Source organism: Rhinoderma darwinii, chromosome 4, assembly GCF_050947455.1.
Source record: "Rhinoderma darwinii isolate aRhiDar2 chromosome 4, aRhiDar2.hap1, whole genome shotgun sequence".
Lineage (NCBI taxonomy): Eukaryota > Metazoa > Chordata > Amphibia > Anura > Rhinodermatidae > Rhinoderma > Rhinoderma darwinii.
Window position 1 is genome coordinate 345,219,024 of NC_134690.1, and position 22,125 is coordinate 345,241,148.

Here is a 22,125-nt window from a genome sequence, read left to right on the forward strand (position 1 = left end):
ACTTGGGCATTAAGCAACTCATTAGCATAAATCTAAAATCGCTTATAAAGTGGTGAAAACAGATCGTTTTATTAAATAAAAAGCACTGCTGTCACCTACATTACAGCGCCGATCACATTATGTAGGAGATAGGCCACTTATAATGTGGTGACAGAGTCTCTTTAAAGAGGCTCCAAATCAGAGCTTCACTTCAAGGCAGTGTTTGTCTGTGAGCTATGAAGGAGGTTCTCCGGGACTCGAGCAGGTCACGCTGTAGATATACCCTGTTTATTCTAGGCAGAATGTCTCCATAGCTGTCACCTTGACCAGAAGTGAGTGGAACAGTTTGCATCAAATCCCTTTAAGGTACTTTCACACATGTTGGTAGTAGTTCCGCCAAGAGCCATAGATGCGTAAATACATGCGTTTTTTTTCTCGACAGTTCTGCTTTTATGGAAAACTGATTGTGGTTTCGCTTGTACAAATAGTGGTTGTTTAATGCCGTGGTTTTTCCATTGAAGTCAAATTCTGCGTGCAGTAATGCTGAACCAACATACATAAGTGTGAATTGTTAGAGCGCTGCTGCAGAAAATTGTAGGGCACAGAAGAGCGCCGGTTTACAATACCGATGTTTCAGGTTGTGTTTTATAGGACGACAATTATGCACAGCAAAACAGTACAATTTCAAGCTGCCTTACATAGACACTAAGGCCTCATGCACACGACCGTAGCCGTGTGCACGGCCGTGATTTTCGGGTCGGCCGGCTGCAGACTGTCAGCCGCAGGCCGCCCGCAAATCGCGGGACATGCACATTGCCGCCGCCATTGTTTTCAATGAGCCCGGACCGCAGAACCGGGCCGTAATAAGACATGCCCGTTCTTTCTGCGGTCCGGGCTCCTGGGCCGTGCAAGGACCACAAAAACTACGGTCGTGTACATGGCCCCATAGAAAAGAATGGGGCCGCAATTCTCCCGTGGATTTTCGGGGGAATTGCGGCTGCAAAAACACGGTCGTGTGCATGGGGCCTAACTCTTCAAACAATTAATGCTGATCTAATAGTATACCTGATATAGAACAACTTTATAAATTACTTACTGTTAAAATGTAGTTGGTTTATTCATGAAAATCTTTTGTGAAGTTACTGCCACCAGGTGTTTCCCTTGCTGCTGTCCACCCCTGTTGTCAAGCAAAATCTGTCCCTGGTTACAGAGCAGAATAGACGGGCTGCAGAGGGGGGGGGGGGGTCCCTACACTGCCTGCCAATAGAAGTCTATGGAGGGGGGAGGAAGCAGAAGCAGAGTGAGAAAGACACAGACGTGCTGGTAAAATGTCTATGTCACCCCAGTGCTGGATTCTCAGCTACACTGCTCATTACTCTAGTATAATCTACTCCATGTTTCTATATATGTGATAGATATAGGGGAGCAGGATTCTACTCTTCCATGTGTGCAGTGTATAGAAGACACGATAGCCGTTAGACTCCTCCGACTAGCTCAGAGACAACTGAGAATTAGAAATGGCGCCTGCAGAGGGGAAAACTGCTAAAAAATGCAGAATACAAGTCAAATAATGGCCAGAAATAGTGTTATTCCTCATGTACACACACATGACCGCTTATTCGGAAAAGAACTGAAAAGTTAGGTACGCCTTAAAGGAGAAATCCAGCCAAAATGAACTTCTGATATAGATACATGTAAGAAGGTGACATTGGTGAAGTCTGTTCTCTTCGGCCATCATAGATTTTTACATTGAATGGTCCCTATGGAAGTGTAACCATGTCAAATGCTTTGGACAGAATCCAGATACACCACATTAGTTAAGTTACTAACTTCTACTTTTGAACTTCATGAGAAGCACTAAAGCTTCATTTACACCGCTGTATGAATGATGTGTGTGAATACCTGAGCTAAAAACAAGATCACACACTGATGGATTCTGATCCCTCTTTTGCCATAAAGTTTATAGCACTCTCATGGACTGTTCTGGGAAAAATAGTATTTTTTTCTACCACCTAAGCTGGCCATAAACCGAAAAAGATATGTCTGACTGGTTGTCCATCTAAAACGCTGGCCAAAACACCCTCATCAACAACAGATAATTGTCGGTAGATGTAGCAGGGAGTTTTGCAAAAACTCCATTAGTATACTGAGTGATTGGCCGATTCTTCGGTAATGGCCGATCGGCCGTATATCCACGCCCTGTACTTCCAATATGAGTAGATATCTCACGAGAACAGACGGCGTCCTGTCACCAGTCATATATTTGGTTAGATTTACAAGCGTCTTGCTCACATTGTGGCGTCTGCTTTTTGTGGTAACTGATCAACCTGTTGAACGTTTGTAATCATTGTTCTTCCTTCTACACAACTCACATATTTTTAACATGATTGTGGCCGGGGCTACACCTAGACTTTTTGTAGTGCTATTGACTGATTTTAACTATTGAGCTATAGCTGCAGTCCAAATGAAAAAATTGAGTTGTATGCAATCTTGTGGACCGCAGCTGTCACTCAAGAGTTAAAATCAATCAGCGCTACGAAAAGTCTAGGTATAGCCTTGGCCTAATGTGGCATGAACCTACACAATTGTCAATAGCTTTGTTATAAACAATACTTAAGGGGGTCAACAGCACTCAGGATGGCATGTAACCTCTAATATATACCCCAGCGGATTGTGCCTCCCATACTGATTGCCGGGCTTGTGTGAAGCACGGAGGGGAACATGTCTTGGACATCTTGTCCAGGATTTGCTCTCCTGTTTATAGAAGCGTCTGATACAGAACACGTACAGGACGGGCTCTCCGCTGCTGCCCCCGCAGTATGTGCGAACCTTGGATAGAGATTGAATGGGGAAGGGGTTTTGCACTCTGTTCTGATTGCTGCCTATGGGACACTAAACCTTTCTAATGTTTTTTTCAAGATACGGGTTTCAAAATCTTGTCTATTTATTTTTTAGGGTGAAAAGCCTCTCTTATTCAGAAAGATATTGTTCAACCGTACAAACATAGTTCTAAAATGTAAGTATCAAATATTTTGTACGTTATTTTTTGTTTTTAAACTCGTTTTATTAAAAGTAACTGTCAGAGTCAATCCATCACATACATCAGGAGAACATTATACATTCAATAGTGCATATGTCAGAAGACTCAATATATACAAAGGGATTACTCGCAGGTATCCATCATAATAACCCGTGGTTCGCAGACCACACACACATAATACAGGATTCTCAATGCATTCCACCCCGACTTTTATTACATTACATCATGAGAATAGGAATACTCCCACATTTCAATATTCTATCACCCCGCCCCAATCCTCTTGTACATCATACCCTGGAGCACCTGGACATGTCATCCTCCCTAGTCTTTTACCCTCTCCCACCCCCAGCTTGCGCCAGAGCAGCTGTCAGCCCTTGGACTGTACAATGAGTGAGGCTCGATGAGCACCACCCATCCCAGATCAGATCAAATTTAGCTGGCTTTCCCCGGTGTTTATACATTATTTTCTCAAATGGAAGCATGTCATTGACCATTTTGCGCCATTGCGCTACTGTCGGGGTCCTATCCGCCATCCATCTCATGGCCACCGCCTTTCTTGCCATAAACAGTGTTTCTCTGAGAAAGATCTTCTCATATACTGACCATTGCTCCTCATTTAGTAGTCCCAATAAACACACCTCCGGCCTGCAAGTTATCGTCCTCCCCATCACTGCCGTTAATAATGCAACCACCTCCTCCCAAAAACGAAGAATCCGGTGACAACCCCACATTAGGTGTATAAAGTCTGCCCTCATCTCTCCACACCTATGACATTGTGAGGACTCCAATCTTCCCATACGATGTAACTTTACGGGCGTTAAATAACATTGGTGGATGATGAACAGTTGCACAAGTTTATTATTTGCAGCTGGTGAAACCAGCAGATGGGAGCCCTGCGCCTCCCTCCATTCCTCTGCTGTGAGTTGTGGGATTAATGCACGCCACCTATCCTCCACCCCCAGGGGCTCCATTTGCATTTTAGCCTCCATTAGATAAGAATAAATTTGGGAAATAGCACCCCTTGTAAACGGCGTGCACAGCCTCACCACCAAGTCACAGCTAGAGTATGTCACGGAGTTCAATGGGAATTGTGCTACTAGAGCATGATGAAGCTGTATGCAATATAATTCATCCCCTGGCGGTATATTGAATGCTGCCCGAATCTCGCTCACCGTCATCACCGACCCTTCTTCCGTTAGCAGTTGTGATACAGTAACTACCTCTCTAGATGACCAGTAACGTTTCCCCACCAACCCATGCAAATGAGAAAAGCTCGGGTTATCCCACAGCGGACTCTCCGCCACCACCCCCACACATCCCAGTACATCTTTAGCCTGTTGCCAGACTCGTCTCGCCAGCTTATGTAAGGGTAACAGGGAGCGGTGTCTAAAATCATGCGGCTCCAGTATCGGCCATAGAGTTTTTAAGCCCAGTACTCGGGCTAGATGATTCTCAGCATTAGTCTTTAGGGGGGGGGAGACCCAAGAGATCAAGTACCTTAGCTGCCCCGCCAAATAATATAGAAAAACATCCGGTAACGCAGCCCCAGCCTCATCTTTAGGTCTTTGTAGAATCGACAGCTTGAGTTTAGATCTCCCCCCCCCCCCCCCACACAAACGGCGCAAACAACGAGTTTATTATATTAAAGAACCTTTTAGGCACCAACACATCCATGTGCTCCAGCACATACAAGAACTTTGGCATTACTATCATTTTTAATAGATTGACACGTCCTGCTACTGACAAAGGCAGGCCCTTCCACACCTGTATTTTGTCCCTTAGATACGTGACCAAGGGCGCTACATTTAACCCATACGATCTAGTGCTATCTCTAGCAATATTAATCCCCAGGTACTTGAACTCTGATCTTACCGGCAGTCCGCTAAACTGGGTGCCCCATCCACAATTATCCTGTCTCAACGGCATCAGATACGATTTAGACCAATTAATTAGTAACCCTGAGTATCTTCCAAAATCGTTAATAAGGGAAATAGCTCTGGGGAGGGTGGCATTGGGGTTCGCCATAAACAACGCCATATCGTCCGCATATAATCCTATCCGGTCCTCTCTGTCTCCTATTCTAATTCCCATATATGCAGGATCCTTCCTAATTTTAAGAGCCAGTGGTTCAATGGCTAAAGCGAAGAGAAGTGGCGAAAGAGGGCACCCCTGCCTCGTGCCCCTATGGAGGCCAAAGGAAGGGGACAGGGCCCCATTCACCAACACCTGCGCTCGTGGAGATTTATATAACAAGGAAACCCAATTGATAAATCTCTCCCCAAACCCAAATCTTCGCAGTACTGCCAGCAGATAAGGCCATTCTACCGAGTCAAATGCCTTTGCCGCGTCCAGAGATGCCACTGCCCAGTCCTGCTGCTCCTCCCATCCGATCTGTGTCACCACCTGTACCCGCCTAATATTTTCTGAGGTGGACTTGCCAGGTATAAAGCCACACTGGTCTGAATGGATGATCTCTTTTATCACTCTGCAGAGCCTACTAGCTAACATCTTAGTCAAGATTTTGTAATCCACTGTCAGCAATGAGATCGGTCTATATGAACCACATTCTTCTGGTTTTTTGTCTGGCTTCAGCAACACAATTATGGTGGCGTCACACATGGATTCCGGAAGAGCGGAATTCCGATAGCTGTGTTCAAACAGGGCCAGCAATTGGGGGGCCAGCAGCTCCCCATATTGTAAATATACCTCCAGAGGAATACCATCCGGCCCTGAAGCCTTCCCCTTAGCCAATGAAGCCATTCCCTCCAAAACCTCATCTAACGTAAATGGAGCCTCAAGCGATGCCACCCCCTCCGCTGTCAATGAAGGAAACGATATTCCATCCAAGTAGCTCTCCATCTCCTCCATCCTATAATCAACTTTTGATGCATACAGCTGATCATAAAACTGTAAATTGCTCGAGAATCTCTCCCGGGGAGGTGTAGATCTCATCTCCAGGCCCCGCTATGCCCATCACCGGGGGGGATCTAGAGCTGTTCCGTACCATTTGTGCCAGAATTTTACCCGATTGGTTGCCCAGTTCAAAATGGGATTGTTTGCTAAAGAATAAGCTACGCGATGTCTTATCCCTCAGGATCTGCAAATACTGTCTACCCAAATCCAGCCATGCATTCCGGTTAGCTGGTGTGGGATCCTGAACAAATGCCCCTTCCGCCTGTGAACATTGATATGCTATGTCCTCCTCCTGCAGGGCGGATGCTCGTTTTACATAGGATATGGAGGATCGGAGACACCCCCTTAAATAGGCCTTGAGGGTATCCCACACCAGTGACCGATTTTCCATCTGAGCATGCGCTTCTATAAAAATTGATAACTGATCCGGTATGCGATCATTCTGTTGGATGAGCTGAAGCCAAAACGGATGTATTTTACCCATCCCCCTTCTGCCTACCTGTGGCCTTTTTAATGTCAATAATATCGGGCTATGATCCGAGATCCCCCTCGGTAAATGATCCACTGATTCTATCTCCTGGAAAACCGCATGTGATTCAAATATATAATCAATTCTGGACAGCGCGTTGTACTGCAAGGTGTGACATGTAAATTCTCTGATCCCTTCATGTGTCACCCTCCACAAGTCTATCCATCCCATTTCCTTTACCAACATGCTCAACTGAGTGGGACTACCAGGGCCTCTACTCCCATTCCCCGGCAGTCTATCCATACCTGGGTCCATAACCAAGTTGAGATCCCCCATCATGATCACTCGAACCCCGGGGTGTGCTGCCACAAATCGGACGGCTTCCTGAATTACTGCAAATGAGGCTGGTGGAGGATTATACACCCCCATGATCACATATGGGCAATCATCTAGAACCGCGTGTAAAAAAATGTACCGCCCCTCCGGGTCTACACTGGATTGTAGCAATTTCCAACGAAGCTCTGCGTGTACTAAGATGGCCACCCCTCTGGAGTACGAAGTGTGCGAAGCGTGTCCCACCCACTGTACCCAGGGCTTATTCAGAATCGACACAGTGTCCGGTGTCATGTGTGTTTCTTGTAGACACGTTATATGTGGACGCTGTCCCCGCACAGTAGCAAATATCATATGCCTCTTTTCAGGAGACCCCATTCCCCGGACATTCCAGGACATTAACCGTAATCCTGCCATTTCATACTGTTAACACACATTGGAGCACCACTGCCCTGAAGCCTATCCCCCAGCCCCTGAGTAACAATTATCCCAGTCCCGTATGCATTGCCCTCCATGACTCGTAGGTATGCAATATCTAAGCCGTGTTCTGCTGTAATGTGAATTGACTCAATATCCTTCATAACAACTTCAAAAACAAACATTGCTCAACAGGAGCTAACCTTTGTAGCCTATACTCTAGGGGGTAGTTTCTACGGCTAGCGTGCTTCTGCCGTAAATACACTGTCTGTATAAGTGTAGCACACCCCCGAGCCAGCATCCCCAGGCCCTTTTAAAGACATTTTAATACCTGACGTATAATATCGGTCCCCCATACCTTCAATTTAGAACATATAAGGATGTTACTATGGGCCTTAAACTGCCCACCTTATAACATGGGCCTCATGCCCCCCATAACAAGTTGCAGACAATACGGTACATCATCACATCATTATCTTAGAAGGATACTTTAAGCTGGAACGTCCGTGCTATAAGCAATATGGGGTATCCATGAGTTCCATATGTCAGATATAACTTCCATCCTGCATAGCCACAGCTCTCATCTTCGGGGAGATTGCCTATGCTTTCTTGTAATCCATTCTTCCGCCTCAGTTGGATTCGTAAAGAATATGGCTCTGTCTCCATCCACAACCCGCAATCTAGCCGGATATGCCATCGAATAAGGAATCTGCAGGTCCCGTAGTCGGCGCTTGATAGGGACATAAGACGCCCTCTGTCTCTGCAAATCAGGAGAAAAATCCGGATATATGGACACAGAAGCATTCCCAAATCGAATCCCTCCGGCCTTCCGAGCTTCCAGCAGAACCGTATCCCGATCTTTGCAGTTCAGCATCCGAGCAAGCAGAGGTCTTGGGGGAGCACCCGGAGGTGGTAATCGTGCTGGAACCCTGTGCGCCCTTTCTACCGCATACGCCAACGAGAATGGCGCATCTGGGAAGGTCTCCTTCAGCCATTTCTCCACAAACTCTCCCGATCTCTGCCCCTCTGCCCTCTCCGGCAGCCCCACAATGCGGAGATTATTACGGCGCGATCTATTTTCCAGATCGTCGGCTTTCTGGCGCCACAAATCCACTTTACTGTGCAGGTCTTGTATAGCCGCAGGCATATTAGCAGTGAGATCTTCCAAGGCCGAAATCCTGCCCTCCGTCTCCGTCACTCTTTCCCGCACATTCTGCAGGTCTTGCCTCAATAGGCCCACGTCCACTCTCACCTCATCTATCTTGGCCGTGAGTGTCGTACGTGTCTCAAGGATGGCTGTCAGCAGCTTATCCGATGCCTCCTGCAACGTGAGTCCCGCATCCTGTTCCGGGGGAGCTGATGTGGATGTCCCTGCCATTGCCGCGGCCTGCCCAGCAGAGCACCCGCCAGCGCCATCTTGGATCACCACGCGGGCATAGGATTTCAGTTTTTCCGCCACATCCATCGCTTTAGGCGGGCTCATCTTCTTTTTTTTGGGAGATGTCCTTCCCTTCCGACGTAGCTGGTAAGGAATTTTGGCAACTTTCACGGATTACAGTACCGTCAGGAGGATATAATGCAGGATGCCGGCCCGGAGCTATCGCCACACACGTCCTCTCACATCAGTAGCTGGCCACGCCCCCCTTGTACGTTATTTTTATTTCATTATCGGTATTATTTTATACTCTGCTTGCAGTAATGACATGTCTGAGTAACTTCAGTATTTTCATGTAGACAGGGAGAAGCCTAATGGGGTATTCCCAGAATCGACAATTATCACCTATGCACAGGATAGGTGTTAATTGTCTGATCGCATGGGGCCCCACCACCGAGACCCCCACGATCGTTCTGCTATTTTCATCAGACCCATAGCCATTAAATGGAGCGGCGGGCGCATTTTTGCCCCCCGTTCTCCCGATCGGTGGGTGTCCCAGTGGTAGGGCCCTCTATGATCAGACAATTATCAGCTATCCGGCAGATAGGGGATAATTGTTGATTCTGGGACACCCCCTTTGTTCACCCATATGCACTTTCTTTGGAGTCTTTTTCAAATTTCACATGTCGGCTGACCCCCCACTAATGTTATGTTCTGCTATGTCTCGCTGCTCCCCTGTGTACCATTGTATAAAATGTTTACTGCTATATTTACTAGTGGGACAATCTCTGTGTTTTTTCTTTTAACAAACGTTTCCTAAATTTTTACTTTTAACAGTTGAAAAAATAGAATGTACAAGTTCTATGAAGATTACAGTGGAATGGTATCTGAAATATCATAAGTGTTACAATGATTATACCTCCATTGAGGTAAGTGTTATGATCCGATTGACGTATTTTCTTAATTGTGTGTGTTAAGTGAATAAAAGAAGTGGACTCTAGAAACTGTCTTTAGTGTAAGCATCACCATTGTGAATGGTGCTTATAGTTTACGTAGTGATTACTTGAAGGAATTGTCTCAAAGACAGAACTACCGTTCGTATGCCCTATTAAAGCACATCGATGTCATACAGGGAGTTCCCTTCTTAGGACCTGTCACTAGGAAGAGCCCCTCTGGCCGACCAAGCCTGCCCATGCATTACTCAGTCAGCCATTTGTTTTAATGGGATTGTGTTTGGAGGCTGTTTTTTATACTGATGATCTATCCACAGGATAGGTCATCAGTATATGATCGGTGGGGGTCCAACACCCGAACCCCTCAGTGACCAGCCAATACGGCTGCCTCCAGGGGTTGGTGCCGAAAACAGATGGCTCGGACGACAATATAGCGGCCGTTCTCAGTATTCCAGCTGTGCTTCTATTCAAGTGAATAGGAGCAGAGCTGCAGTTGCCCACCGACTCCCTGCATATTTTCCGGCACACGGAGGCAGCTGTAACAGCTGATTGGTGCGGGGTCCAGGTATCGGGCCCCCACCAATTATATACTGATGAGCTATTCTGGGAATTGGTCATCAGTATAAAACACAGGCCCCAAACTGGACAAACCCCCTTAACTGTTCCAACTCTGTATGGTAATAGGGCAACTTCAGGACAGGGGACCTCTGCAGAGATCACATTAAAGGGGTATTCTGGGGACAGAACAAAAACGTTAAATTGATCTGACACTAAAATATGAAGACGTTCATAATATACATTGTTGTTTTTAATCCAGCCCTTCCCTGACTTTGCCGCTTACCATTGCCTGTAAATTCGATAGTTCTCATCTTGTTTTATGCGTGTCGTCTCACATGCTGTTATGCCTCTGCATTGAGGGCGGTTGGGAGGGATAGGAGCAGTGTATGTACACTTCATTGGGAGGGAGAGTATGGAGGGAGGAACTGAGCCAAAAAGGAGTTTCCCAGGAAATGTAGTTTAGAGGCGCACGGCAAGCGATAGCATCGCCCCATACGTGGAAGTGTGGGCTTCTAGGAACGAGGGAGAGAGGATCACGGCATTGGAAAATTTTGGATTTTTGGTTCAGAAACCAAATGAAAACAACTTGAATAATAATGTTTTTTCTTTGTTTGTATGATGTTTCCCCATAGCAGCCCAGTTACAGGGGAAAACCATTTTGACAAGTGATACCGGTCACTGTCAGGGCTATGCTGGGTCTAGCTAGATCCAGCAGCATGGTCATGTGACCTGTCATCCGCCGATCACTTGATCACTGGGAACAATGGAGGTGTCGGCAGGCAGAAACTGTAAAATACTGTTTTTGAATTCTCTTGTGGAGCCGTTATTCTGAAGCGCTGTAAGAACACTGAGTTGTAGAATAAGGCCCCTTAATTACTGCTGTTTAAAAAGCGTATTAGTGGTCATTGAGGAGTTAAAATATCAATTACTGTGTGTTTTTTTAATTTATTTTTTTACAATAGCTTCCGTGTTGTCAAAAGCAGTAACAGGTCACATAACTATTTCTCTGCTGGTTTTGGCAGTAGTTCAATTAGTTTAACATTTGTCCTGGCTGACCCAGGCTGGATCTCATGTCACACTTCATGGTGTCTAGTTTAGTTTAAAGATATTGTTTCTCAGCGCAAAATATGTAACCAGACGTGGACATATCACATATAGCATTGAATGCCAGCCCAAATCAAAGTACAAGTGGATGCTGCTTCTTTACGATGTTGGCAGCCGTTATATTGTTTTTGTGCAGCTTAACATTGGAGCCACGTCAAGGATAAGTTCAGCCACGGTGGATATTGCTCCAAGTCTTGCAAAATCCACGTGTGCAACATGCAGATTTTGCTGCAGAAAGATGAACTATGGAAATATTCTGCACATCCACAAAATACAGGGCGATCTTCACATTTAAAAAAAATCCACTCTGGTTTTTCCTGCTGCAGCTGGTTGATTGTATTCTGTGCCTGTTTGGTACATTCAGTAGCATTGTACTTTATGTTGTAAAATATTTTAGTAAAACGCCATTCACTAGCATTGTAACTGTATCCACTGTACAATTTTACCATGTCTGAACATACCCTAAGGAATCTATTTCAGAACTGCCTAATTTGCAATCCCCAAAATAATATTGTTAACACATCAATATACGCATCTTTATAGATGCCCTTCTTTAAAGCGACACTCTCATCACTACTCCAGTAATGTCATGTAGGACTGCATGGAATCTTAAAGATTCTCGCAGTTGCACTGAAGAAACGCTAAGTATCAGTCAGTCAATGGACTTCAGTCTACAGGATGCTGCAAAACAGTTTTTTTCTGATAAATCCATAGCACTGTATGTTATAAGAACAGCTACACAAATAATTGGAACATTATGAGGGGATTTCTATGTAACTATCATATTAAATGGACACTAACTTTTCAAATGATTTATGCTAATCTAATAGTATACCTGATATAGATCAACGGACTAGAATTCAGACTGACTACAGAAAGTGGGGTGGGTCTATTCACAACTTGCCCATAGAAGTTTATAGAGAGGGGGGGGGGGCAGGAGGAGGGAGCAGGGAGTGGAGACACACTGCCCAAAGAAGTCTATGGAGAGGGCAGGGTGAGAGAGAGAGAGGGTTCCGTCCGCCATCAGTAGTGTGTCCGTGTTGCAATGGAACCATTTATTCTGGTATTCCCTTTTTCTGCTCCTCTGACGGAGCAGAACAACAGAATGCTCTGACCCAGATCTGTTACTATCAGTACTTTCCTGGAGTCTGGGTGGAATTTCTGTGTACCTAGAGGAAACCCACCCAGAACCAACGACTGACTAAAAAAAATCCAAGATGTCTGCTTTCGGCAGTTAACAGTCTACATTCGTTGAATATTTTTAAAAATTGATCATCCAAAATGGATAAAATCATCAGTTTCCGCAGATTTTTTTCCAATGTGAGTAGGCGGTTTTAGACCTTGTAATTCATGAGCAATGTGAGTATTGGATTTGTCTGTTTTATCGTGTAGATCTGAGGTCATCTTTATGCTCTCTTTTATAGGAGCTGCAGCTGAATGATCCCAAAGCTTTTTTTGAGAAAAGTAAAGAAAACTCTGCAACCTTTGATTGTGACATCAATGTAAGTGTTGTAAATCTGAGCCTGTGGTGGATAACCCTTTCATTCTCTCCCCTTCTAAGTTATACGAATTCAGCTTTCCCAGCTCCATATGAGGTCAAAAATCATTGAGCTAAGGAAAGTTTTATTTCTTAGCCCATGTGATTTAACTCTTTCACTCACATTTACGTGTAACAGAAAATGTCTACCCTGAAACTGGCCTTAAAATCCTGATTTTGCTGCAGATCGGATGACAAATTGCAACCTTTATATGGTGAAAGTTTTAAATATGCTGCAGAGGAGAATGTCATTGGGCATGCTCAGCATTTCCTTTGACAAGCCGAGAAGCTGCCGAAGATTGCATTCTCCTCCTCCTGACAAGCAGAGAAGACGCTGAAGATGGCATTCTCCTCCTCCTGACAAGCAAAGAAGCCGCTGAAGATGGCATTCTCCTCCTCCTGACAAGCAGAGCAGACGCTGAAGATGGCATTCTCCTCCTCCTGACAAGCAGAGCAGACGCTGAAGATGGTATTCTCCTCCTGACAAGCAGAGAAGACGCTGAAGATGGCATTCTCCTCCTCCTGACAAGCAGAGAAGCCGCTGAAGATGGCATTCTCCTCCTGACAAGCAGAGAAGATGCTGAAGATGGCATTCTCCTCCTCCTGACAAGCAGAGAAGACGCTGAAGATGGCATTCTTCTCCCCCTGACAAGCAGAGAAGCCGCTGAAGATGGCATTCTCCTCCTCCTGACAAGCAGAGAAGACGCTGAAGATGGCATTCTCCTCCTCCTGACAAGCAGAGAAGATGCTGAAGATGGCATTCTCCTCCTGACAAGCAGAGAAGATGCTGAAGATGGCATTCTCCTCCTCCTGACAAGCAGAGAAGACGCTGAAGATGGCATTCTCCTCCTCCTGACAAGCAGAGAAGCCGCCGAAGATGGCATTCTCCTCCTCCTGACAAGCAGAGAAGCCGCCGAAGGTGGCATTCTCCTCCTCCTGACAAGCAGAGAAGCCGCCGAAGGTGGCATTCTCCTCCTCCTGACAAGCAGAGAAGCCGCCGAAGGTGGCATTCTCCTCCTCCTGACAAGCAGAGAAGCCGCCGAAGGTGGCATTCTCCTCCTCCTGACAAGCAGAGAAGCCGCCGAAGGTGGCATTCTCCTCCTCCTGACAAGCAGAGAAGCCGCCGAAGGTGGCATTCTCCTCCTCCTGACAAGCAGAGAAGCCGCCGAAGGTGGCATTCTCCTCCTCCTGACAAGCAGAGAAGCCGCCGAAGGTGGCATTCTCCTCCTCCTGACAAGCAGAGAAGCCGCCGAAGGTGGCATTCTCCTCCTCCTGACAAGCAGAGAAGCCGCCGAAGGTGGCATTCTCCTCCTCCTGACAAGCAGAGAAGCCGCTGAAGGTGGCATTCTCCTCCTCCTGACAAGCAGAGAAGCCGCTGAAGGTGGCATTCTTCTCCCCCTGACAAGCAGAGAAGACTAACCATAATATTATTTGTGGTATAACCCCTTTAAGGTAGCACGTCCCTGGCAGCCAGTCTCTCAGGTTACTCCTATCTGCAGCTCAAGGCAATATTGTTCCTGAACTCCGCATAGGGAAGGAACATTAGGACTTGGCAGGACTTTAAACATGGCTTTCCCCATCTTAAACTTTCGCACCTTTAGATGGGGGGGATCTTTATAGGACTAGTTCACATGGAGTTTTTGCAGGCAGAAAAAATAATTTTGAACTGCTAGCGTTGATTTTAACGCTATTTTTTTCATTATTTGTTGTGGTGTTTTTTTGCCCACGGCCGTTGAAGTTAATGCAGGAACCGTGGGCAAAAAACGCTCAAACTAGCACCCTGTTTTTTTTTTTTTTGCCTTCCAGTGATTTCAACGGGAGGTCAGAAGCGAAAACCGAAGAATCGAAGAAAGAACATTCTGTTTTTTTTTTTTCTTTTTCTTCTGCGAGTGCGCTAAAACCACCTGGAGATAAACACCTCTACCTCCTATTGAAATCAATGGGGGGGGGGGGGGGGGGGGGGCTAGTTGGGCTGTTTTTCTGGCGCCGATCCTGACACGGTTTCTATGTCAAAACCTGTGCCAAAAAACTCTGTGTGAACTATATATTGAACTAGAGAGCACTGATTGAAAATCAACCCTCTGAGCTGTCAATCCAAAGGCTCTTGTGTCCCTTCTCCCCTCCCACACTATTCTTCCTGAAATGTAGTGACAGGTAATAGTGACATGTGATCCTAATTCTACAAGTCATATTGGATTAGCTTTTATATATGGATCCTTTTTTTATTTTCAGGAAAAGTTGTCAACTTCCGAGCTTACTGAAAATCAGGTATGACATTTACATATGTTGTCTTGAGTAATATCTCCTGCTTGCAGTATTTATGTTGACGTCTTTCTCCCAATAAATGTTTGAAGAAAGACCAAATATAGCCCTCAAGATCATTTATACATAAGCTTTCTTATCAGATGTTCTAATGGGTTGTACTAGTGCCAGGAGAAGGAGGAGGTTGAATCTTCAAACCTCCTACACTGTGTGCTGCCATTTTCTGAGCGACTGCACAGTGTAGGAGGATTAGATACAGTGCTCAGCAGACAGTAGAACACAAACATAATACACACATCACATACACGAACATAAATTACCTGCTCCTGCCGCCTTCGCTCCTATTCCTTGCGTCTTCGCTTCTTTGAACATATGGCCGGAAGTTGTCATCTGACTGTCCGGCAGCAGCTTCCGGTCCACATGAAATTGGCGCCGGATTTCGCTCTGCTAACGAGCTTCGTTTTGGTCTGTGGGAGCAGCGCATGCGCCGTTCCCACACAGACGGCGTACGCTGCAGTGAATGGAACGGCTCCCGTTCGCATTCTCTATGGGGATGTATGTGCCGTATTCCATCTCTGTATGTATCGTTAATCGACACATACAGAGATTAAAAAAAATGGCAGCCCCCATAGAGAAGTAAAAATAAAAAAAAGTAAAAAGTAGAACACACGAACACAAATAAATAATTTTTTTTTTCTTATCATACTAAAAGCAATATGATAAAAAAAAAAAAAAAAATTCATGACCCCTTCCCTTTAAAGAGGCTCTGTCACCAGATTATAAGTGCCCTGTCTTCTACATAATCTGATCAGCGCTGTAATGTACCGTAGATAACAGTGGTTTTTATTTTTTAAAAATGAGCATTTTTGAGCAAGTTATGAGCGATTTTAGATTTATGCTAATTCGTTTCTTAATGGTCAACTGGGCGTGTTTTTACTTTTTACCAACTGGGCGTTGTACAGAGGAGTGTATGAGGCTGACCAATCAGTGACCAATCAGCGTCATACACTTCTCATTGTTCCAGCCCATTGTTACAGTGTGATTGTGCAGTAAAAGAAGCTGGGCTGGAACAATGAGAAGTGTATGACGCTGATTGGTCAGTGTCATACACTTCTCTGTACAATGCCCAGTTGGTAAAAAGTAAAAAACACGCCCAGTTGGTCATTAAACTAATTAGCATAAATCTAAATGTCTCAAAAATGATCGTTTTTCAAAATAAAAACCACTGTTGTAATCTACATTACAGCGCCAATCAGATTATGAAGGAGATAGGCCATTTATAATCTGGTGACAGAGCCTCTTTAACAACGCACGTGTGAGATTTGCATACAAAAGTATGTCGCCGCATATCAAATACTTAATAGTATGATGAACGTGGAATACCAAACCTCCGGAGCATCCCATTAGCAACTATGTACAGCGACGGGACTATCTATATAGCCCATTGTTGGTCCCCCTAAGAACCTCAAATATCAGAGGAGGGCCCCGCTCTCCGTGATCTCGGAGAAGAGAGAGCCAAAGGGGATGTGATCCATCTCTCCCAGAATTTTTGGGGGCAGTATCTGTGAAATTATACCATTCTTTCATAGGGACTTGTGTTGATCAGCCTCTTCCATTGACCCATTTTTGGAAATTTATCACCCATCCATCTGAGTGAGATGGGCACTGAATAAAGAATTCCTAAGAAAAATTCTAGTGTAATGTGGCCACAATGACTCGTCTAAAAGACCAAGAAGGCACACCTCGGGGGTAAATGGCATCGGAATCCCCGGAACAGATGACAGTTATGATTATTATCTCTTTCCAAAATTAGTTAATATATGGGCACATCCAAGCGATATGCCAGAAGTCAGCTTGTGGTTTAGAGCATCTGTGACATCTGATGTGTGGGATTCTCCACATTTTATGAAGACTTGTTGAGTCCTGCGAATAAATTTTTATATATTACATGTCTATTTTAGGCTAAATGGGTCAGGGCTAGCATTACGACAATTATTGGAGCGAGCGAATGTTTGTTTTTTTGTGTATGTATTATAAGTTGTTGTTTGTTGTTTTTTGCAATTTATTTTACGTTTATTTTTTATTATTATGTTCTGTCCCTCAAAGTTCAGAAAAGACCTTTGGGGGACTTTTATTTTCTATTTTTCCCTTCTTTTACACCTTGTTTTTCCACTGTAATTGGGGCTTCAGAATTACAGGGGAAATCGGCCCTCTTTTAGTGTCTATTGTCACTAAGACTTCATTTACATCTACATAAGGGCTCCCTTCAGGCGTTCTGTCTGAGCTTTGTCAGAACAGCGCCTCTATTGGTCCCAGTGATCATGTGACTGGTCACATGATCGTCTGTATGCCGTTAGTGGCAGGCTGCTGCTGGGTCTAACTAGACCCAGCACAGCTCTATTAGGCTTTGTTCACATCTGTGTCAGGGCTCCATTCAAGCATTCCGTCGGAGCTTCCCGTCAGAACGGAATCCTGACTGAAACAAACGGAAACCATAGGTTTCCGTTTGCACCCCCATTGATTTCAGTGGTGAAGGATCCGGTGCCAATCTATTCCGTTTGTCTCCGTTGTGCAAGTGTTTCGTTGTTTTGACAGAATGAATAGCGCAGTCAACTACAGTATTATTTCTGTCAAAACGACATGAAATCAATGCTGATGCAAACGGAAACCTATGGTTTCCGTGAGTTTCAGCCAGGGTTCCGTTCTGACGGAAATCTCAGACGGAATGCCTGAACGGAGCCCTGACGCAGATGTGAACGAAGCCTAATAGGTTAGACCCAGCATCAGCCTGCCACTAACGGCATACAGACTATCATGTGACCAGTCACATGATCACCGGGACCAATAGAGGCGCTGTGTACAATAGCTCTGAAAACATAGAAGCAGAGAAAGTGGACCCGACATTCAGCCACCCGATCGCTTGGGCAGCCAGCTAAAACCCGCGCCGTACACTACGGAGTGGGTTTTAAGGACCCTGACCTCCGGACGTTTATATACAGTCGGCGGTCGGGAACCGGTTAATACATAATTTTAATTTGCTATCTAATGTATACCTCATTCAGACCGTTGATCGCATTAAGCGGTAAAGTGTTTTCCTCCCTTGTTTTTCAGAAATCCGTCCTTTCCAATTCAAAGGTAAGGCGATTTACATAACCTCCATGACTTGCTGTATATGCTAAATATGAATGTTGGGGGTGAATTAATAAGTTTTAATAATTAAAAAAGTAGAGTACATTCTGTGCGCCAAATTATTGTGTTTTAAACCCTTTTTATACCTCTCTAGACAAATGTATACTTTTAACTTAAATAAAGTTCGCCAGTCATGAATTCATCGTACCATGTGCACAATTTTGAGCAATTTGTGCCATTCTTGCCATCTCCTATAATGGTGGATTTTATTACACTATTGATGAATCTCCTCCATTGTCTTTCTATGTTATGTAAAGTGTAAGCATGCCTTTAGTAGGTTCCCTAAATAACCATTTCTTAATAAACGCTTAACCCATTCCCGCCCGTCGCTGTAAATGTATGGCTCTGGCAGGGATTGACAGCTACCACCCGTAAATCTGATAAAACTGGCTTTCTGCTAGGGTTGTCTAGTTAAAAAGAGACCGCCCTAGCCCTAACAAAGACCCCCATAACTGTCCTGTATGAAGTCCTGTTAAGGCATTCCTGAGGTTAGTTTTTCTTAGTAGTGTTTGCAGATTTGCAGAAGTAGAAGTCATTCCATGGTCCTGTATTTGCAGGGTGTAAGTGTTGAATTCTAGATTTCCAGAAGCCCCCCAGGGCTGTTAAAGTGTTGCCATACACTAGTAATTTTGCCAATCGAGTAGTTCCCTTTTATATAAAGTTTTTAAAGTAAATCCGAATTAGAGATTCAATTTCTGGGATTCCTGATGCTTTTTTTTAACCCTTTTATTGCCTTGTGTTCAGCTACTGGATGTTGTGGCACAAACTCAGCAAGATGGACCCCATGTTTTTGCAGTCCGTGTGTCTTCCGATGTACAGGATTCAAAATGGAGTTTAACAGGTATCAAGTGAAATGTCTTGTGTTCCAGTGCTCAATGGAATAGAACCGTTGCTTTTAAGGCTGTCACATGCGGATTTTGTTGCAGATTTCACACTTCCGCATTGAAAATCCGTGGCATTTCCTCAAAAGATAGCGCATGCTGCGGATTAGAAAATTTTTAGGCAGTTTCCACATGGCAGATTTTTTAAGTTGAAAAATCCGACATGATTTGGCAAAGAATCTGCAGCAGAAATTCCTTGTATTAATCCTTGAATTTTTGCAATGGATTTGCAGTTTCATCTGCCGCGGATCTGCGCACAGATTAGCGCCATTAAATGTGACTAATACGCACATGGCTACCCAACATGTCACTTCTGTTTTTTTTCTGCGAAGTTGAATGTAATCCTTTGTCTTATTTACTACAAAAGTTCACGGCACATGCAACATCTACACCCGCCTTATAATGTGATTATGTGATACGGAGGAATCGGGAATGAATATTTACAGCTGCCTTTTTCCTTCCTGACAGTGACTACCTCAATGAAAGGCCCGCATGGGTATATCGCTGCTTCAGAATGGTCGTTGATGATTGTAAGTGAATTCTCATCTTGTACACGATCTACAGGCGTCCTAAACTTCTAGTCCTCACCGTAAAAACCGTTAATGTCATTCACTCTTTTGTATGTATATTTTTCTGGACGGCCTTCATGCGCTTTTACGCTGGCCAATGATTGGTTGAATGATCGCTTGTACGAACGCTCGTTCAAGATTATTGCCCTGTGTAGACAGGGCAAAGATCAGCCGATGATCGAACAAGTAGGCTAATAGCATCTTTTATGTGATTCTACAAATGGTCGCTAGTCAGCAGCTGTATAAACAGGGAGATACGCAGCTGACATGATGCAAATGCATGGGGACGGATGATCGTAGTAACGATGGTTCGCCCCCTTACATTACTGACAATTGCTCCTTGTGAATGGAGCAACTGAGCACCGATCAGTGCTCGTTTTTACGTCCTCTAGAGTTGGAGATATGTGAGAAAAGGCAATGATGATGAGGGCAGAGTTTCTTTTTTCTGTTTTTTTCTCTCATTTATCCCATTGAAAAACACTACAGTTAGGCTGCTATCCCCAGGCTGAAATGACACGCCGCAGTAAGTTGTGTTCAACTCAAGAGATTTGAGGTTTTCTGTCTTCTGTAGCCGTTTTCTAGAATATAATGTTAATGTTTTCTGTGTTTTTTGTTGTTTTTTTTGCTTTTGCACAATTTGACTTCTTTCCCTGGTTTTCCACATTTGTCAAGAAATAATAACATCACCACTTTTGCTTCTACAGTTCTACATGGTCATGTGTATTATGTACATCGTGCTTGGACTCATGTGGTTCATCTGGTCTGCCTGCTATTGGAAGGACTTGTTAAGAATCCAGTTTTGGATTGCCGCAGTGATTTTCCTAGGAATGCTAGAAAAGGCATTGTTTTATGCCGAATATCAAAATATGAACAACACCGGAGTGTCCTGTAAGTTATGTTTCATGAAGTTTTTTTTATTGTGAAATTTAATATATGGTACAATGCGAACGACTCTCTTTTTACTCTCTAGGTCTTGGTCTGCTGATATTTGCAGAGTTGGTTTCTGCCGTTAAAAGAACGCTGGCTCGGTTATTAGTGACTATCGTCAGTTTGGGGTATGGAATAGTAAAGTAAGTGATTTTTATTTAGGCTTCTTGTAGCTATTACTATAACCTTCATGTGTGGAGCGTTAATACCGCACCCATAGAAGTCTCCAGGGCCCTACTGTGTCTCCATTTGCTTTCAATGTCATGCGGAATCGCCGTTGGAAGCCTTATTACAGAGCCATTGCTTGTTGAGGATAATATCTCTCTAATACGGTACCGCATGCAGAGCCACTACAGATTCCATTCACACTGCACTGCTGGATGCATGAGGCCTAAAAGTCTCAGGTTTTAGTTGAATATGTTTTGTAATATACAGCCAACATCCTGCTGCAATACCCATTTAAGCCATTAGATGTCAATAGCGACTGCAGCATCTAGGTGGTTAGACAGGGCAAAGGGGCTCCCTCTTTTGCCCATCGATGCCCCACGATACAATTGCTAATGGGTTGCTATGGCAGTCGAGGGGCCTAGCAAAGGCACCAAGGCCCTACCATCGCTGAATGCGTCTTAGGCCTTGCTGAAGGATTTGTTACTGACAGGCAATAATGCTTTGGTATACGGAGTATACCAAAGCATTATATCAGCGATCAAAGGATCGCATTGTAAAGTCCAATAAGTGGGACTAAAAAAATGAATTAAATTAAGTTAATTAAAAAATATAACACATTTTTATTTAAAAAGTGGTTTTATTTTGCAATGTTTTAAAAAAAAAAAAAATACACATTTATATTCTCGTCGGAATCGTAACGACCCATACAATAAATTAATTACATTTAAACCGCACGGTGAATAACGCAGAACACTTTGGCTGAATTGCTTTTATTTTTCTATTTTTCCCTCCAATATATAAGAAAAGTTAATCAATAATTTATATGTACCCCAAAAAATGTATTACAAATATGACTACATTGGCAGGAGAATAAATCTGTTACGGCTCTCGAAATACAATGACACAAAAAATCCTGCGGTTCTTAAAAACGGTTGGTCATGAAGTGGTTAATGGTCAGAAGTCTTTTTGGGCCTTATTCTCACAAGTGTGTTTCTCGTCAGTGTTCTGCCCGTCTTAACAATGGACAGCACACAATGACCTATTCAATTCAATGGGGCTATTCACACTAGGGATGTCACCATACCAGAATTTGGACTTCGATACCGATACTTCGTGTAGTATTGCGATTTCGATACTTTGCCAACAATAATAATACAAAAAGTTCTTCCGTTTTCTGATGTGAGGTGTGATGATGAGTTTAACCTCCACGTGCCTCACATTAATAGTAATTAACCCCATTATGTTTCTCCGTCATAATGGGTTAATATATAAGGTACATGATGGGGTTAATTACTATTAATGTGAGGCACATGGAGGTTAAATTCATCATCGCACCTCGTGCCCCACAATAAGTGATAGAAAGCAGTTTATTTTTATTTTTATAGCGTACACATCATAAATGATTCAAAAAAATAGTTGTGCAGGTTATTACGGCCGCGCCAATACCGATT

General features: G+C 44.1%; 1 protein-coding gene across 1 annotated transcript in view; it reads left to right on the plus strand.

The window, feature by feature from the left end:
• The window catches only part of TMEM87B (transmembrane protein 87B), a 39,837-nt gene that overhangs the window by 7,516 nt on the left and 10,196 nt on the right, over positions 1-22,125 (plus strand). The window contains exons 2-10 of the mRNA XM_075862900.1: positions 2,935-2,995; positions 9,364-9,455; positions 12,566-12,643; positions 14,911-14,946; positions 18,052-18,075; positions 18,874-18,970; positions 19,479-19,540; positions 20,284-20,467; positions 20,550-20,649. Of these exons, the coding sequence (XP_075719015.1) occupies positions 2,935-2,995; positions 9,364-9,455; positions 12,566-12,643; positions 14,911-14,946; positions 18,052-18,075; positions 18,874-18,970; positions 19,479-19,540; positions 20,284-20,467; positions 20,550-20,649 (734 nt within the window). The remainder of the gene's footprint in view (positions 1-2,934; positions 2,996-9,363; positions 9,456-12,565; positions 12,644-14,910; positions 14,947-18,051; positions 18,076-18,873; positions 18,971-19,478; positions 19,541-20,283; positions 20,468-20,549; positions 20,650-22,125) is intronic.